The sequence below is a fragment of the Rhinoderma darwinii genome, chromosome 5 (genome assembly GCF_050947455.1).
Source record: "Rhinoderma darwinii isolate aRhiDar2 chromosome 5, aRhiDar2.hap1, whole genome shotgun sequence".
Classification (NCBI taxonomy): domain Eukaryota; kingdom Metazoa; phylum Chordata; class Amphibia; order Anura; family Rhinodermatidae; genus Rhinoderma; species Rhinoderma darwinii.
In genome coordinates this window covers 98,255,520-98,275,348 of record NC_134691.1, presented here as the reverse complement: position 1 = coordinate 98,275,348, position 19,829 = coordinate 98,255,520, and the positions used below count along the sequence as shown (strand labels likewise).

At 39.4% G+C, this 19,829-nt stretch overlaps 1 protein-coding gene across 3 annotated transcripts in view; it reads right to left on the bottom strand.

The window, feature by feature from the left end:
- CDH2 (cadherin 2) overlaps nucleotides 1-19,829 on the bottom strand; it is a 261,108-nt gene that overhangs the window by 32,554 nt on the left and 208,725 nt on the right. For all 3 annotated transcript variants that reach the window (XM_075826315.1, XM_075826314.1, XM_075826316.1), the window contains 5 exons: nucleotides 10,362-10,505; nucleotides 8,819-8,974; nucleotides 7,098-7,242; nucleotides 5,506-5,678; nucleotides 4,076-4,213 (listed from right to left, as the gene is read on the bottom strand). In XM_075826315.1, coding sequence (XP_075682430.1) covers nucleotides 4,076-4,213; nucleotides 5,506-5,678; nucleotides 7,098-7,242; nucleotides 8,819-8,974; nucleotides 10,362-10,505 — 756 coding nt within the window. The remainder of the gene's footprint in view (nucleotides 1-4,075; nucleotides 4,214-5,505; nucleotides 5,679-7,097; nucleotides 7,243-8,818; nucleotides 8,975-10,361; nucleotides 10,506-19,829) is intronic.

Below are 19,829 nucleotides of genomic sequence, written 5' to 3'. Positions count from 1 at the left end.
TAACCTTTTGTACTAGTCTTTGTTATGGTGGTAAAGCATATTATATAAATGTTATAATAAACTGCCGACGTTACCCTGAAGATACTTTCTTTATTTGTATGTGTGATGACCATTCATATCATCAAGAGACAAAGTATTTATGCATTAGGGACAAAAGCTGGACCCGAGTGTGTTATTTTTTGTTTAATTAAAAGCTATACAACTTTCCAATAAACTTTCTGTATTAATTCCTCACTATTTTCAAGATCTCTGCTTGTTGTTATTCAGTAGGAACATTGAGTGTTTACTTCCTGTGAATAATAATCTGTCCATGGTCATGTGATGGACGTACAGGTGCACGGCTCGTTACAGTTACAGTATGTGTGTCAGAGCTGTGTCTTCTAACGATCCCAGCACCTGTGTGACCATCACATGATCATAGACAGAATTGTATCCACTGGAAGTAAACAATGAAAGTCCTTACTGAAAATTAACAAGCAGAGATCTTGAAAACCGTAAGAAATTAAAGAGTAACTAAACTTTCCAAAAACATCTGACATGTCATAGTGATATGTCAGAAGTTTTGATCAGTGGGGGTCAGAGCACTGAGACCCCCAACGATCGCTAAAACAAAGCGACAGAAGCGCTCGTGTGAGTGCTGAGCCGCTTGGCTTCTGATCGGCTTTTCACGGAAAGCAGAGCAGTTGGTGAACGGGTTCAATAGAAAATCTATAAGCCCGTATACCAACTGCTCGGCTTTCCGAGAAAAGCCGGTCAGAAACTAAGCGACTCACCCGAGCGCTTCTGTCTGGTTCGTTTTAGCGATCGGTGGGTGTCTCAGTGCGCAGACCCCCACCAATGCCTATGACATATCAGAACTTTTTCGAAAGTTTAGTTACCATTTAATACAGAAAATATATTGGAAAATTTTATGACTTTTAATTAGACAAAAAATAACAATAATTTGCTGAAACTGGACAATCCCTTTAAATTTTGGGAATTTCATAGCCCTCTGCATTGCCAGTCTCTGTTCTGCTTTCACTTCACAGTTTAACTTCTAACTTTTTTCATTGTTTTATTTCACTGACTTTGATTCTATAATATGCAAACATATGAAACACGCTATAGGAATGGGGGGGGGGGGGTCACCAGTGAAACTTAAACTACAACAATGGGTAGGGAAAAAGGAGCAATGACAGCAATGGACAGAGGAAGGAGTCAGTTCGCTCCAAGAGTTTGTTTCATTTGACTTTAGTAGCCTGAGAATAAGAGAAATGTAGAAGCAATAAATTTGTGGCTGCCTGGTTCCTGGTTTCTTTCCAGCACTGAGCTATGTCATCCACTCCCTATGTCTATAAGTCATCACAAGGATGCTGAGCATTGTGGGAAACCACATTTCCACATTTAGTTAGCACATAATTATGTATGGTCTGTTCACATGTAAACTGCAGCCCCATTGAGGAAAAGGATATGATTTGGATATCTTCCAATGTTACATGTGATACCACAATTCAGATTTGCATCTCCACAAGGAATATAGGGGAAACCGGCTTCACAGCTTTTCATTTTTCTATAATTATTAAATGAGGGAATTCCAGGAAATCTGTAAACGTGAATGTTCCCTTAATCCTAACAACTACTTCAGAGACTGCATTTGAATTCAATAAAAAAATGTTTTAAATTCCTAATAGTTTTTTTTAACCCCAATAAGTGGATGAAAGTTGAATGAAGTTTTGCTATGGGACTAAATAATGACATGACATTCTAGGAATGAGGGGCGTTTCAGAAGCATTAGAAGAAGATAAAGTTATATCGGCTCTGTATCTGCGAGCGCTGAGTGTAATGACAAGCAAGCATTAGGTAAATGGAAGATGTCAATTGCGCCATATCATGCCTCCGTTCCACTCTAAATTGCCTTATCCTCCAGGGCACGCACTGCAAACCAAGGCACTTACACTTCAGCTCTCAGACTCTGTAATACTCCATGTATATCTCTCACTGTAGTAAGCTATTTAGGACAGTGATTTTTTTTCTTGCGTGTTCGTCAAATTAATAGTATAGTCTGGCATGTCTACGTTATAGAAGAAAAGATGTGCTGTTACGGGTTAGATCAATTTTACAGAATACTGGATATCAGTGCCAAACAAATCTAGAATGTGGCTTAAGTGTGAAAACTCATGTTCCATAAATCCGTCTTCTCCATGCCCACATCCACATGATTACATTAAAGGAAATCTCCGCCTTCAGAGGGAATTCCTTCTCGAGAATTTATTATGGTGTTTGTGTGAATTAGTAATGCAGAGGCAATGTCAAGAGAGTTGCAAAGAAGAAACCCAGGTATTTGAGAAATGAAAGAAACATTTTCTAAGGGTTATTTTTCCTTAAACGTAATGACTGGAATCAAGAGCGACCAGCAAATTGGAGAACTAGGCTAACTTAGCGTCCTTAGAATATTTTAAACCATTAAGGTGCAGGTTTGAGTCTTGCTGCTTGCTGTGTAAAATGCCTTCAGTTGCTCCTCAGCTGTCCCTTAGAAACACATTATAAGTTGCCATAGTTTTAATGAACAGTGAATGCTGAGGCCATCAATTGAGAGCCCCAGACAGCCCCTTTATAGCTTCCACTGGGATTGCCGGAGCCAAGACTCCTGAACGGCAGGTCTGCCTATACATACAGTCATACTCCGCCTCATATTAAGCATTATATTACGTGGGCATATTTGAAAAGTGCCAACTAACATAAGTGACAGACGTGTGGAACTGTATGCCTTTGCAGTTAAATATGGCCGCCACTGACTCCCACTGTAAAAGTAAATGTATACCCTTAGGCTGGGTTCACACGACCATGTTATGTCCGTAATGGACGGAACGTATTTCGGCCGCAAGTCCCGGACCGAACAAACTGCAGGGAGCCGGGCTCCTAGCATCATAGTTATGTACGACGCTAGGAGTCCCTGCCTCTCCGTGGAACTACTGTCCCGTACTGAAAACATGATTACAGTACGGGACAGTTGTCCTGCAGTGAAGCAGGGACTCCTAGCGTCGTACATAACTATGATGCTAGGAGCCCAGCTCCCTGCAGTGTGTTCGGTCCGGGACTTGCGGCCGAAATACGTTCCGTCCATTACGGACGTAACATGGTCGTGTGAACCCAGCCTAAGACATAAGGTATGCTGTTGTATTGAAAAGCTTTTCATTATAGCTGAAAAAAGATATACCAAGGTATACCGGCTAAAGGTATGCCAAAAGGAGACTTTTTGTTTATGATCCTTGGTACCATATAAAAAGGTATTTATGAGCAATATTCTTTTAAATAATTCATAATGTAATAAATGGATGCAAATTTAAACAATGTATACGTAAATAAACAATATTCAATATGCCCTCTTTTTGTCTAGATATACCATTTTCTTCCCAACATGTATCTAATAAGCATGGGCACATATTTTGCACATATCTATAAAGTGAGTCTGTCAGCACATTTTAGGCTAACAAACGCCTGTCACCGCTAGTTAGCGATGGGGTACAGGAAGAGGGACATATCAATGAGGTGGATCATAGGACTGGGTCACTGTTATTCTGCCGCGTGTTGTATACTAATTAGGTTGGAGAGTCCACCGAAGCAGCAAGTGTCTGAGAGATAGAGCTCCATCCCCTTCCTACCCCCTCTCGGCAGTTGATTGACGGCTTTGCTTGTATGACGATGAAGACAAGCAGAGCCGTCAATCACCTAAGGAAGGGAGGAGATTGGAGTAGTTGGAGCTCAGAAAACCTAAGTTCCATACGGCGCACAGCAGAAGAGGTTATATTTTTTACCCTGATGCAAGTCCTATGATCCCCCTCACTAGTATGACCCTCTTCCTTTACGCTATTGTTAACCAGCGTTTTTTGTTAACCTAAAACATGTTGATTGATTCCCTTTAAGAAAGATGTTATATAATTAAGCATTAATCTCCCGTCTACATGTAACATATCAGATTTTGTCTCCTCACAAAACAAAACAAACTTAGTGTATACTTTTCAGGCAAATAAACCGGTAACTTTTATCTTGGTGTCATATCTGTATTTCACCGGTGCTTATAATAATCTATACTTACAGTCATTGACGTGAACTCTGGGGGGTTGTCATTGACATCTGTCACAGAAATGACAGCAGTTGCTGTGTTTGAGAGACCATATGTTGGGTTTCCTTCCATGTCTGTGGCTTGAATTATTAATGTATATCGCGGCACTTTCTACAAGACATAAAATAGCATCAGTATTTGTGTTAAGATCTTGTCTGCGTTTTAAAAGAACGGTGCAATATTGCCTAAATTGTGTATCATTAACATGCTGAGTTATGAGGTTTAATGCCAGGAATACCAGCTGCCTTAACATGTTTAATCGATGTGCCATGATGATACCTGCTAGGCTTTCTGCTTTTATGGAGAACGTATACAACACCGCTATAAACTTGTGGATAAATTCTGCTGCAACAATTCTGCTTTCAACCAAATATATAGCGGTAATCATGTTTCTGAAGAGAAGACCTACAGCCCTGAAGGCTTATCATATTTCTATGCAATTACACAATTATTACTGTGGATATCACCTTTAAGTCACGTGTTATTTTTCTCAACAGAGAAGTGTTATGTGATCTCACTGAGGGGGGGATCTTAGATGAAGGAGATATAGTAGAAGCAAAATTGGAAGACAGAAAGAATTTCGCAAATTTGCTGTAATTCTACCTGCCAGACAATGTAAACACAAACATCTTTTTTCATACATAAATAGGCGCTCATTTTTCTCATTAATTCAAGAATATGATACAGAAAGGTATAAGAACTGCTTAAGCTTAATCGTTGGCTAATGAAAAATTATGCAGCTTTCTAATATATTTAAATTATTCATTGATTTTCAATATCTCTATTAACCGTCAGTGAATGGAAATATTCTTGTTTACATTGGCAGGATGAGAAACTTTCACACTAGCATTGTGGCTTCTGTTCATAATGGAAGCCACAATGCTCTGCCGAATCCGTCGTAGAATGGATCTCACCGGCAGATAACAGACCACGGTTACTTATTCTGATGGAATAGTCCATGCTATTTTCCCAGTCAAATTTGATGGAATCTGCGACAGAGGGTCCAAATGGAGCCTCTGACACAGATGTGAACAGTGCCTTAAATAGAGTTGGGAATAAGTGAGACTCAGCTGGGTTCATGTATAAATTGCTATAGGAAACAAGAATGGAGCAAATATGTCAGGAAATATGGTGAACAATTTCTATACAACACATTTACTAACATATTACTCCAATTTTATTTCCGATATAAACAGACTATAACGACAATAGATGTTTTCCTATGAAATCCATCAGTAGAATGGGTGGAGTGGGGATGAAACATAAAACATCCACTTATCTGTGTCAATGATATAGACTGTGCTATTTACTTGGGTTAACAGATTTGAAAGATTTATTTTCTACAGTTTTAGAGGCATGACCACCATGGTTATAATACATACAATACATAAAAAATTTTTTACCTCCCGATCAAGTCCTGCTGCCAAAGTGATAATATCTCCTGTCTCATTATTGATTGTAAACATGTTTGAGGAAGGGGTGTCTGGAGTCTGGGACAGGATTTTATATCTCAGCATGCCATTCGGTTGTCTAGCATCATCTCCATCAATAGCAGTAAGAGTCATAACATAGGACCCTAAAAATAAGGAAAATTATTTAAAGTGAAAAACAAGCAGTGCAGTCAGTTAAATAGAAAATACAAAAATCACAAAACAGTTCTTGAGCCGTCCTCTGTAAAGTCATTCAAAATTTTATTCCGCTGTTTCTCAGTTATATCCGTTTCTGGGAAGTATAGGTGACTACCATTGTGGCCAGTGCTAGGCTAACCCCGACAAAACTTGCTTAAAATATATGATGTCAGAGGTTTATTGCCATCCAACTCGGCAGATTTGCCACTCAAGAGTCTGGAAAATGATAAAAAAATGTTTTTATCAACTTAAAAAAGACAACACAAGGTCTTGTATCACTTGGTGATTTTCTCATGTTATGGGGAAATGCAGTTGAAATTTCCAAAACAAATATAATATTTTTTTTTAGGAAAATGGGGGGATTTCTCAATATTAAAGAAATGGGAAAGTAGAGCAGATATACATACAGATAAACCGAGGGAACATAAACTGCTTCAAATAAAACGTATCACATGAAGAACTAGGGTAGGGTGGCATTATTCTGGAAGAATATATTTAGCATGTGACACTTGTGTTTTCACCTGCTAACACATTGAAGTGTATGAGAATAGAAATTGTGATGTTGTCATGAAAACAGCTCAAAATGAAAATTATAACCCACAAAAAGCCAAAAATAAACCAAACAAAATGCCTGCAGTGTATTTTGCTTAAAGATGTTTTCTTTCATCTTTGTGTCCAGATATAATTCAACGTGGGCCTAGTTACTCAATGAATGTGACTAGATAAATTATGAATTATTAAAGTCATCTGGATTATCAGACCCTCATGGAAAATATTATAAGACTAGAGAATCTAAAGGACCTTTAGAAATGTTGGCAAAAATTGAATGTTTAAAAATACTAACCATCTATCTAGTCGACAGCTATCTAAAGTGTATGGCCAGCCTAAAGGCCCTTTTACACGGGCCAATTATAGGGCACACGAGCGTTCACAGACCGCTTGTTCCCGATCATTGTTCTGTGTTAACGCTCGTTCCCTAGCTGATCGTATAGTTTATGTAGCCAAAAATAATGTTGTTATCTGCAGCACATCTCCATGAGTCATCAGGTAGATGTGCTGCCGACATAACAGAAATGTAGGAACGAGCGCTCGTCCCCATACATAGCGCCTTGTAAAGGCAAACGAGCGCCGATCAACGAGCTGTCTTGTTGATTGGCGCTCGTTTACACGGCCCACTTCGGGGCGTGTAAGAGAACCTTAAGTCAGGGTGGTAACCAGCAACTTGTGACTATCTATCTATCTACTCTCATTTGTAAATCTTAACATAAAGCAAGAACTAAACCAGAAAAAAACTATTAACAGAAATGATATTTGAAAAAAAAAAAAATAAAAAAAAAAATGTGTTCTTTTTTTTGTTTTTTTTTTACCTGGCTTTGATCCTTCAGAAATGCTCCCATTCCAAATTTGGTGCAAGAATTCCGGTCTGTTGTCATTCATATCTATTACATTGATCACTATGTCTATTGGATTTTCCACCTGGTTTCCATTTACATCTACTGCGTGTGCCCTCAGCTGCAAAAAACAATTTTAGATGGCAGTTCTCGGTAGAAATATGATGCAGAAGATTACACTGTGCGTATGGTTGTCCCCGTGATACACTGCTATATCCCGTCCCAGATGAGTTATTTAGAAATATCAGTGAATCTGCTGTCAATTCAAGCACAGTAAGTACAGAACTGGATAATAGATGCTCCGAACAAATCTTCCCTTTAATTTTGTATTTTCTTGTATTGTCATTTTGTGCTTGCTATGATAACTACATGAGCGGATTTTATGATAAAGGAAACAATGCGCCGAAATAAGACGGTGATGTGAGAAATTGGATGGGAACCTGGAAACATGTATGTCATATATAATACACGGTGTCTGAAGGCTGACTGCTCTCACATATACGATGGATCCATGGTTGATGTCACAGCTTCATTTTTCACACTTGCTGCTCAAGAATATAATCAATAGTAGATCCAGTGTCAATTTAGACTAAATGACATATGATTGAAAGCAGTGTAAGAAAGTGGGTAATGTCACCTCTGTTTTAACGCAGCCTTTCTGACACTAGAAAATTCCCTTTTCAAAGGCTTGGCTAAACAACAATTGTTTTCTAGAGGATAGAGTTCTTGGAAAATAAAATTGGCAGCTGCTGCTTTTTGCCACTTTTTATACTCCTACAATTTTTGTGATGTGTTCTGATCAAATAGCACACAGATACAAGGGACTAGTGATGGCATGTGAATGTTTAACCTCCAAACCCTACTCCACAGGACCATGGTTTCTCTATCTTGTACTGATGAGAACTAACAAGCCTGAAACAGTTGTATACAAGTTGGAGTAAGTGTCTCTATTATTTTATGCTGCATCATTGCTATATACCAGCGGTTCTGTATGCATAGTCAACCACACGGATGAAAAAGAATAATGTGCATGGCTCCGATCGCTAGCCTAAAATGTGTAACATACCCTCAGTTTTGGGAATTTGTATTAAAAGTGATGACATGTAAATAATTTCTATGTTCAGAAATCAGTGCTGTATTCATGTCCCCTTAAAAGGGAAAACCAGTCTAAATCATTATTTTCTGACATGTCATACACTTATGAAATATTTCCTGGCTCCAGGAAATCAAAGGCACTTAGCGCCAAACGTTTTATGGGAGATTTCCACTGACCGATTCCACTGTAATTGTCTGTCATGTTGATATGACATGTCAAGCAAATGATTTAGGATTGAATTTCCCCTTTCAATAAGTAATAGGGGCAGTTGGGGGGGGGGGGGATTATTATGGGTACAATAAAAAAAATAAAGCTTTTCAATTACGGTAAATGCTGGCATTAGTTTTTTGTTGTTGTTTTTTGAATTGTTTTCTATAAGAATACATCTACTTGTTCAAGGAATGTCTATTATTCCACTGTGATATATCCGTAAGCCACAACTCGAAAATCTAAACTAGGCAGTAGAAACTGTAAAGATTGATTTTTAGCTAATGAAGGGAGTGTGAAGGGCTTGTGAGAAGGATGCTTATATATTCAAATTGTAAATCCGAGCTTCCAACATGGATTAGACTACAGCGGACACATATAGAGGCATTCTTACATGGAAAATTGCAATCTGTTCCCGATCCAAAGGCTTTGTTACAGAGAGGTGTCCGGAGATGGGACTGATGATGAACACACCGATGGGTGGCTGGTCAGCGCCTGGACCTGTCACACTGTATCGTAGGGAAAGGCTTTTATCACGATCAGACCTGATCTGTGGATCAAAAGAGTTAAATTATTGAGGATATTCTGATAAAAAAAAACAGAAAAGACAAGAAATAAAGAGATATTCTTATTTCTGAAATTCAGTGTAGATCATGGTTTGCAATGTCACTGGGAGAAAGGAATCTGCTATACAAAACACGACTACCCTTCTGGGCACTAATATGACGTTTCATTCTAGCTCCGACCTCAAGACATGAAGGCCCTGGTTTCAGGACAAAGGTGTAGTTCTCAATTGTTCCTATTGCTGTAGTCATATATGGATGCTGACTGATGAAGCTAGAATATACATGGGAGCGTGATGTCAACATCACTAACGGTACCTCAACATGGCTAGTTCGGCCCTGTTCACACCACGTTTTGTTATGTACGGCACACAGTGGCGTCGGTCAGGCCTTTAACTTTGCTGTATACATCAGGAGATTTCCCTTTCGTATGTGCTGAACGTAAATGGAAACCGTCACGTGATCAGGGTTTTATTGTGTTTCTGTTATTATTATGTGTTCTAACAAAAGCTTATGAAACGTCACACCTATCATGTGTCGTATATGTATATTGTTTGTTGTAGTAGGGGAAACAAATTGTACGTATGCATTTCTACATGTAACCAAAGCAATCACTGTTCACTAGAAAATAGAAAACACAAAAGCGGAAAAAAAAAAGTTTGTATCACATTTCTTCTTTTTTTTATGTTATGACTAAACAGTTTATTCATTAAAAAATCATTTCAATCTCAGTTCTAATCTCATCTTATTATTTAGGGAAAATATACTATTGTATAAGACAAATTGGGGAGATCAGGTTTCCGGATCGCTTTTGTAATAGGGTCTCCTAGACCAGAAAACGTCTCCGCTGACTGCAGTGAGTGGATCACTAGGTATAATGTGTTGTTATTATGCAGCTGAACTACAGTACTATGCACAACTAATACTTGCTTTTATATTTATTTTTCAGTTCAGTTGCCTAGGAAATAAAAGAATAGAGGCCGCCGCTAACAGAACATTTCTATATCATTTTTTTTTTTACCGTATCTGTACGCATTTTTACAGAATCAATTAAAATGGAATACTGATTAGTCGGGGTTAATGATTGTGACACAATTGCTTTCACTGCAGAACATTTCATAGCCACATTCCTTGACAATAATTAATAGGAAATGATCATTTTTTTATATTCTCCTTTCCCTATTATTACATCGATGACATTCCCTCCCACATATGTCTATGGAGTGTCATTAGCTATTATTGGACCAGCTAAGGAATTGGTAAGGTCTATGCGCATATTTAAGTGTTATGGGAATTTGCTATACGCTATTAACGCATGATGCTGGTGCTTACTGGGGAAATGTCGAAAATAAAATTCTTCATTCTAATACTCACTCGTACTAATTCCTGAGGAAATGATCCCCTTGAGTTCTCCGGTACGTTAATTGGTGGAATAACCCAGTCTCTTTTCTGTCGTTGTAGAAAGCCATTGTGCTTACGTGGTGGAGGAAATAACATTTCTCTGACTTCAAGAGAACCCTGCAAAATAAAATGGATAAAATATCAGTTAATATTTAGCTTAATTGGAAAGGGCGAGATGAAAACAAAAGGGTAATAAGTCTGAGTTTTATAGTAACTATCAATAGAGTTTTACATGTACTTGAAATTCACCAGTTAAAAGCTTAATCCAATTGATATTTACGCTGAATTTTCAGATGGATCAGAGAAAGAAGAGAAAGCTCCGGCTTGTTCGGTATAAGGGCCGCTATTGATTTTCTGATAACGTTTGTGTGCATAGTGATTCCATTTTCCATATAAATGATCTCTAGTTTAGTCTCCGTTCAGCGCTCTCCTCGCTGTTTGATACATGCATGTAATAGAACGTGGCTTCATAAAAGACGTTCATTGCACAATAAAACATCTGCTTATAAGGGACATTCATCTCTGGGATTCTCCCTCTGGTACATAAGGTTGCGCGGTGCAGATAACCGTGCCATGTTCCTCATCTTTCTCACTGAGGGGTGAGTCACATAGGCACAAGGTAGTCAGGCATCCGCAGTAGCAATATAGCGGGCAGTAGTTTGGGAAGACTTTATATAAGTAATTGATCTCCACCGTATTTTCGTATCTATACATTTCGGTGGGGAATCTCTTTAGTGCTTGGTATTCCTACATAAAACACATATACAGTATATTTATATTTGTAACGTATTGTATAACAATACTTTGCTGCGCTGCCAATCTGAGCACATTGAATCTTCTTGTATCCAGAAACTTTGCCTGTCATTTGTTTCTAGCGGAGAATACCTGACAATCTGTCATCTCATAACACTAGTTTTAGTAACATCTTTTGTAGTATTTTATTTTACAGTAAACACTCGTTGCAGCTGAGAGTTTTAATACAGAATCCATAGCCTAAGGCCCAATGCATACGAACGTATTTTTGCGGCCGCAATTTTGCCCGCAAATCTGCGGGTGAATCGCGGTCCCATTTCAATTGTTTACACGGTCCGTGCATTGCTCAGGAGCCTGGACCGCAAAAAGAACGGACATCTTGCGGTCCAGGCTCGTTGAAATCAATGCACACGGCAATGTGCACGGCCCGCGATTTGTGGGCGACCACTACGGTCGTGTGCATTGAGCCTAATACTGGTTGGGGTATGTGGATGATATTTGTGTGAAAGTACCCTGCATTCTATCTAACATGGCATGGGGCTACCAGATGATGGTCTGTATTACAAACCCTGTTAGTAAAGTTTGCCTGTTCTCTGACAACAACTACTGCTACTGTTTTCTGCCACTTCAGTGTTATCATAGGGATAATGGCTCCTCACAGGTCTGTTATGTCATTTTCTCAAATGTTCTGGAAAAAAAATGATTGGTAACTATGAGAATCTTATGATAACACTAAATTGCAAAAGAGTACAGGGCATAAGATGTTTATGTGTGGGCACAGGCAAAGCGGCTCTTCACACGAGACATTTGTAATGTAACCCACTGTACCTTGGCACAGGCATATGATATGTAAAGAATACATGTCGGCTCTCCTGAAATGTCAGTTTTAAGTAAAGACTTGCCTTCCCCATAAATGAACAATGCTGAAGCACCTTTGTTCTACATTGTGCCGCTCCTCTGTTATTCCTCCTGGAAATGTATGAATCAATTGACAACAGGGTATTACCATTCCCCGTCTCAGACTGTGTAGGGACACACTCTATTGACAAGAGGAATAGTAAACTCGCCCATTGTCAATTTATTCATACATTTCCAGGAGGAATAACAGAGAAATGGCACAGTGCATTGTTAATTCATCTGGAATACAAGTATTTACTAACACAAAATGTCCAGAGAACTGATAGATCCTCTATAAAAACAAAACGCTAAAGAGGCTTTTAATATAGATTATCATAAAGGATATTTAACAACGGTCTTCATTTCTTATTTTACAAATGAGCGACATCCTTATTTATGATTTGTTTCACGTTTTAGTTTTGCAAATTTAGGAAAGTCACAAACGGAGCAAAGAGCATTTCCAGATGAGATACTTCTAATAGCCTGCAAGATCAATAGCCGCTTAGTGACTTATTGGTTATATGGGCATTCATATAGATCAGACGTTTTCTGAAAACTCACCTACTACAATGGGTCCACACCTCCGTCACTAAGGTTTGTGTTATAAAAGAATAGCCCGAGTCACTGTGTTATCTCATCTGTGAAACTGCATTATTTTGCGCAGTTCCTGAGGCTGCTTCTGAGAAAGTGAAATTAAAATAACCGGATAACATAAGGTAACCCAAGCTAGATGGATGCGATACAGCATGCAATAACTATCTGCACGCTTTGTCCCTGATCCCCATAGGTGTAAGCTTGACTTCACTGGTGTTTTCAGCAGCTCATGGAAAAAGTGCTGGAGGGAAGCTCTCTGGAGTAGAAGAAAACCTAGATCTTGATGAGAGTGTCATGCTAAGATACAGAGGTGAGGGACAGGAGGTTAGATTGATGTGTGGAGGCCACAGTACAGGGATCAATATCGGGACTCTCTGGGGAATAGCATGTAAGTAAATGTACGAGGATGGTGGGAGTGCTAGTAAGAACAAGACAAAACCAGAGTTCAAGCTGAAATCCTAGTACACATCTATGGGCTGTTTTTTTTCCTGACAATAGTAATTAACTGGTGATACATTAATAATTCTAAACAAGAGGAATAAAGGAGGAATGGCTTCATATGCGAATGTAGTTCTGATGAATGTAAACCGCATAAGCACATGCTAGGCCCTGTTCACATCTGCGTCAGGGCATTCCATTGTTCTGGGTTCCATAGATTTACCCAAAACAATAGCGCAGCATGCTGCGCTATTGTTTCCAGTATTTTTGATGGAATCTGTGACAGAGGCCCCTAACGGAGCCTCCAACACATGTCAACGGGCCCTAAGTTATGGCTATGATCTTTGGTTCCCTAGTGTTGTGGACAATAACTTCTGAAAATTGAATCAATAAACTCTAGAACAGAATGTTCAAAATGTAAAAGAATGGACGTCCTCGGGGTATGTTCATACTGAGATTTTTGGTACTGATTTTGACTTGGAAACCGTGCCGAAAACGCCTCCCATTCATTTTAATGGGAGGCAGAGGCGTTTTTTCCTGCTCGTGGGGAAAAAGAAGCGTCATGCCCTTTCTTCAGGCGTTTCCGTCTCTGACAAGCAGAGAAAGCGGTTTTCACGTCGCTCAATGGCCGCAGGCGAAGAACGCAGCCCAAAAATGTGCAGACAGGTGAAAATCCGCCTCAAATTTCCTGAAGGAATTTCGAGGCAGATCTTTCTGCCTGCAAAAAACTCTGGTGAACATACCCTTGAAATAGAGGTATGTCAAATAAGATAACATAGTATTTAAAGAAGAAGAGAACAAACAGAACATAAGTGGGTGTTCCTATAATACACTGTCAGGAGAAATATAGTTACATAGTAACTTAGATAAAAGGCCAAAACTAAACTTTCCCATGTGTACCATTATGGTATACCATGTGTCAGTCTCTGACCTGTTATTTTTCTTGCTGCTTCTATCTCTATATATTAGACTGGGATGGTTGCTTAGCAGCAGTGAGAATCAGGCTCGGTGACACGTTTTCTCTACTTGATTCTATGGAGATCTATGTGTCACCCATCACAGGCTTCAGCAGTTCCTGTACCACATTAGTTTTCCACAGGGGGGACAGAAACTTCTATCATCAGCTACCACTGATACTTAGACGGGTTCCTGTCACACTGGTCTAATGGAGAAGAATATATTGCAGCCTCCCTCTCTGAATACTTATGGTTTCTCAGCTTATTTAGGAGAATGTAGAGAGAATGATAACACAGTGTCCCTCAGCATGCAGAAAAGATATGGTCTTTAGCTGGTCATGTGATGCTGTGCTGAAGCACCATGGGATTGATAGCAAAGCAGAGAGGAAGAGAAAGCTGGGGAAATCTAAGAATCGAGATGGAGGCTTTTTCTAAGCACAGACAAGGCAGCAGTTCAATAAGTAAGCACAGAATACATAAAAGAAGTGTAGTGTGTGGTATACAGTCAGGTGAGGAATGCAGAAAGGGGAATTTGTGATACCATTGGAGGTCTTCTTTAAAAAAAAATCACATCCATCAAGTTCAACCCTTCACACACAAACTTGCTAGGTTTAAAGGGGCCAAAACAAAACTCTTCAGTTGTAGCTAATTTTGCCTCCTTTCAAAAAGGGCTCTAGGTTTTCCCCGGGTAATTATAGACCAGTAAGCTTAACATCCATCGTGGAGAAAATGTTTGAGGGGCTATAGAGGTACTATATACAGGATTATGTGACAAAAAATAGTATTAGAAGTGACAGCCAGCACTGTTTTACTAAGGACAGAAGTTGTCAAACCAACCTGATTTGTTTTTATGAAGAGGTGAGCAGAAGCCTAGACAGAGGGGCCGCTGTGGATATAGTGTTTTTGGACTTGGCAAAGGCATTTGACACTGTCCCTCATAGACGTCTAATGGGTAAATTAAGGACTATAGGTTTAGAAGGTATAGTTTGTAATTGGATTGAGAATTGGCTCAAGGACCGTATCCAGAGAGTTGTGGTCAATGATTCCTACTCTGAATGGTCCCCGGTTATAAGTGGTGTACCCCAGGGCTCAGTGCTGGGACCACTATTATTCAACTTATTTATTAATGATATAGAGGATGGGATTAATAGCACTATTTCTATTTTTGCAGATGCAGTATTGTTCAGTCTACAGAAGATGTTCGTGAATTGCAAGCGGATTTAAACAAACTAAGTGTTTGGGCATCCACTTGGTAAATGAAGTTTAATGTAAAGTTATGCATCTGGGTACCATCAACCTGCATGCATCATATGTCCTAGGGGGAGCTACACTGGGGGAGTCACTTGTTGAGAAGGATCTGGGTGTACTTGTAAATCATAAACTAAATAACAGCATGCAGTGTCAATCAGCTGCTTCAAAGGCCAGCAAGATATTGTCGTGTATTAAAAGAGGCATGAACTCGCGGGACAGGGATGTAATATTACCACTTTACAAAGCATTAGTGAGGCCTCATCTAGAATATGCAGTTCAGTTCCGGGCTCCAGTTCATAGAAAGGATGCCCTGGAGTTGGAAAAAATACAAAGAAGAGCAACGAAGCTAATAAGGGGCATGGAGGATCTAAGTTATGAGGAAAGATTAAAAGAACTAAACCTATTTAGCCTTGAAAAACGACAACTAAGGGGGGACATGATTAACTTATATAAATATATTAATGGCACATACAAAAAATATGGTGAAATCCTGTTCCATGTAAAAAATAGGGGGCACTCCCTCTGGAGAAAAAAAGGTTCAACCTGCAGAGGCGACAAGCCATCTTTACTGTGAGAACTGTGAATCTATGGAATAGTCACCGCAGGAGCTGGTCACAGCAGGGACAGGAGATGGCTTTAAAAAAGGCTTAGATAATTTCCTAGAACAAAAAAATATTAGCTCCTATGTGTAGAAATTTTTCCCTTCCCTTTTTCCCATCCCTTGGTTGAACTTGATGGACATGTGTCTTTCTTCAACCCTACTAACTATGTAACTGTGTAACAAGGCCGTCAGATAATTTTAGTGGATCAATTGAACATCACTAAATTAATAACTCTCAAATGTCTAGCCCATTTTTAAAATGCTGTCATAGTATCTGCCATTACTTTAAATTACTCTTGGGATAGGACATTCCACATTTTAACTACTCTAACTGTAAAGAACCCTTTCCTACAGAGCTGTTTGTATTGACTTTTCCTGTCCCTTAGTAAAGTCCTTGAGATGAATAAATCATGTGCTAGTTCTGTGTATTGACCTTGTATGTATTTATACATGCTAATAAGTTCATTAGTGTGGGGAAATGGAAATTCCCTATTATAGCCTGTTGACAAACTTCAAAGTGAATCTCCACTAAAAGACAGTGCTGACCATCGCAATGACTAGAACGAGGAGAAATGCTATCAAGCCAAATGCAATAACCGAGAATCATTATAGAAGAAATTCATGTTTCCATTCCTGGTCCATTACATTGATAGATCAGCAGAGAACCTTCTTCTGCTTTTCTATATAGAAAATCGTCACCCTTTGCAGGTTGCTGTCTAAAGTTCATAGTAATCTTTACATAGCAGGAATCTTCCTATAGGCTATATGTACTATACATCTATACAGGCTATTTGCATCTTAAACCTTTTGAAGAATGCTTAACAATTCAACCCACAGCTCTCTTTCATATCCAGCAATGATTTCCGATACTCGAGAGTCACATGATATAGCAATGCGGGACTCTGGCACAGATTATTACATACACAGGTTATAATAATTGTATGATAAAAAAGCAATTTGGAATTTGTGTGTGTACTGGACGTGTTTTCCTTCGCACTGTCGAATATACTTGGGTTCAGCAGCAGGTTCTGATAGAAGACACACACAGAGTACTCAGCCAACACATGAGAGAGACCCCCTCCTAAACCTCACATGCAATTATTCAACAAAAGCGCCTCTAAGGCCTCCTTCACACACACTTTCTGTTCTGCGTTTTGGTTTTTTACAAGTGTTTATAGGGGTGTTCTTTTTATTTTATTCCATTTGTAACATGCATTTTTTTCTGTCGTCTTTCAAGTTCTAAAAAGAAGACTTTGGGGGGGGGGGGGGGATAAAAAAAATGCCATGCTTTGAGGATGCTACGTTTTGACAAAAAAAAATATTCTACTGACCCAAAAAATTAAGTAAAAGACCAGAAAAACACCACAAACAAAAAAAAGCATTGTTTGTAGTGTTTTATATTTGACTATAATCCAATTCTTTAAAAAAAAAGGAACCAGCATACAGTCTCAATATTCTAAATTGATATGCTGGTTTATTCACCACATGTGCAAACCCGGCGCTTCTGCTCAACCTAGAGCCTTTCTCTTGCTTTATGAAGCATTGGATTTGATTATATGAGAATTATCCGCCCAATAGGAACATGTAACGTCCTATATTAGGGTTTGGGGAGTGCTATATCCCTTTTAGGGTATGTTCACACGCACTGTTTTCAGACGTAATTCGGGCGTTTTACGCCTCGAATTACGCTTGAAAAAACGGCTCCATTACGCCTACAAACATCTGCCCATTGCTTTCAATGGGTTTTACGATGTTCTGTTCCCACGAGGTGTTATTTTACGCGTCGCTGTCAAAATACGGCACGTAAAAAGACTGCCGCGAAAAAGAAGTGCATGTCACTTCTTGGGACGTTTTTGGAGCCGTTTTTCATTGACTCCATTGAAAAACAGCTCCAATAACGTCCGTAATATATGCGGCGAAAAACGCGAGTAGTTACAAAAATTTCTGAAAATCAGGAGTTGTTTTCGGCTGAAAACAGCTCCGTATTTTCAGACGTATTTTGCTAAGCCGTGTGAACAGACCATAACATTTGTTCTTATATTTTACTATAGACTTTCAGCTAACATCTGGCCGCAGAATTTTTTGCCCCAAAAAAATCTAGGAAAGCACACCAATTGCGGTATTTTTCCCAAAAACGCTATGTGTGAAACGAACCTAAGACAAGTGACACACGCACGCACCCACGCACACGCACGCACACACGCACACAGAGTTTTGATGCAGCGGATTCAGAAAAGAAGGAAATGTATACAGAAAAATCTAATGCATCTCCTTTCCTTTGTGTCCACTCCTGTGTTTAGCTAAAAAAAAACAACTGCATCAAAAACTGCATGTGTGATCCAGGCCTAAAACTGCTTTTATTAAATGTGATTCAACATCATATAGCAAAATTGACCGCAACATGTGAACCCAGACTGAGAAGCACCCTCAGTCAAAAAGTTAATTTACCTATTACCTAATCCTGTTTCTGATATTCCAAGCAAAATTGCCAAGTTGGGTGATGATGCGAGGGTGTTGGTCTCAGAAATGGCAGCCCTAGTGGATACTGATCTCCCTAACAGCCGGGAGAACAGCCCAGCTAGTAGTTGGCGGAATGGAAATGCAGGTAAGGAAAGACAATTGGTAGTTGTAGGGGATTCTATAATCAGGAAGACGGATAGAATAATTTGTCGCCAAGAATGCCTCAACAGAATGGTTTGCTGTCTCCCTGGTGCCAGGGTTCGGCATGTGGTGGAACGGGTGGATAAATTACTGGGAGGGGCTGGTGATGATCCAGCTGTCGTGGTCCATATAGGTACCAACGACAGAATAAATGGTAGGTGGAGGAGCCTTAAGAATAATTTTAAAGAACTAGGCTACAAGCTGAAGGGAAGGACCTCCAAGGTTGTATTCTCAGGAATACTGCCTGTGCCATGCGCATCACAGGAAAGACAGCGGGAGCTCCGGGAGTTAAATGCATGGCTTAAGTCTTGGTGTAGAGGAGAAGGCATTGGGTTCCTAGAGCACTGGGCTGACTTTTCATTGGGGTACAAACTGTATTCTGCAGATGATTTGCACCTAAATGGTAGGGGGTCCGCTGTGCTCAAAAAACAAGGGGGCACTCCCTCCGTCTGGAGAAAAAAAGGTTCAATCTGCAGAGGCGAAAAGCCTTCTTTACTGTGAGAACTGTGAATCTATAGAATAGTCCCCGCAGGAGCCGTCACAGCAGGGACAGTAGATGGTTTTAAAAAAGGGTTAGATAATTTCCTACAACAAAAAAAATATTAGCTCCTATGTGTAGAAATTGTTCCCTTCCCTTTTCCCGTCCCTTGGTTGTACTTGATGGACATGTGTCTTTTTTCAACCGTACTAACTATGTAACTATGTAATATTTTTATGCCAATAATACTGTACCAAAATGGAGTTCTAAAGAATTACATAAAGAAGGAAAAGAAAAAAACCAAAATACTTTTTAGTACAGGATCACTCGTAGCTTGTAGGGGAGTATTTGGGGATTATTTAGTTACCTACACATTTTATATAGTGCATTTCCATGTGACACTAAAAGCATTGCTGCAAAAATGTGATGGAATCTTATTCACAAAGGAAATTTCCATTTGTTTACATGATTTCCATTCCATTGTATGAGCAGAGCCGTGTACGCGGCATTCACAGCTTGTTATGTATTGCGAATGTGATAAGTCTAATGTTGTCGTGTACTGAACAGCCACGAGTATGGAAATCTGTGATATTTTCCACACATTTTGTACAGGATGAAGACTGGGGAAATATATTAAGACTTATAATCTTAAAGCGGACCTGTTCTTAGGTCATATAATTTGAACTGGTTAAACGACCTGAATAGCGCTATTTTTTGCTTTTTCTGCACCCCTGTTCCAGAAATACAGCCCACTGTTGTGTTGGCTCCTTATATGCTCATTTTCTGCAGTTAGCCAACGGGGTGGCGCTAGC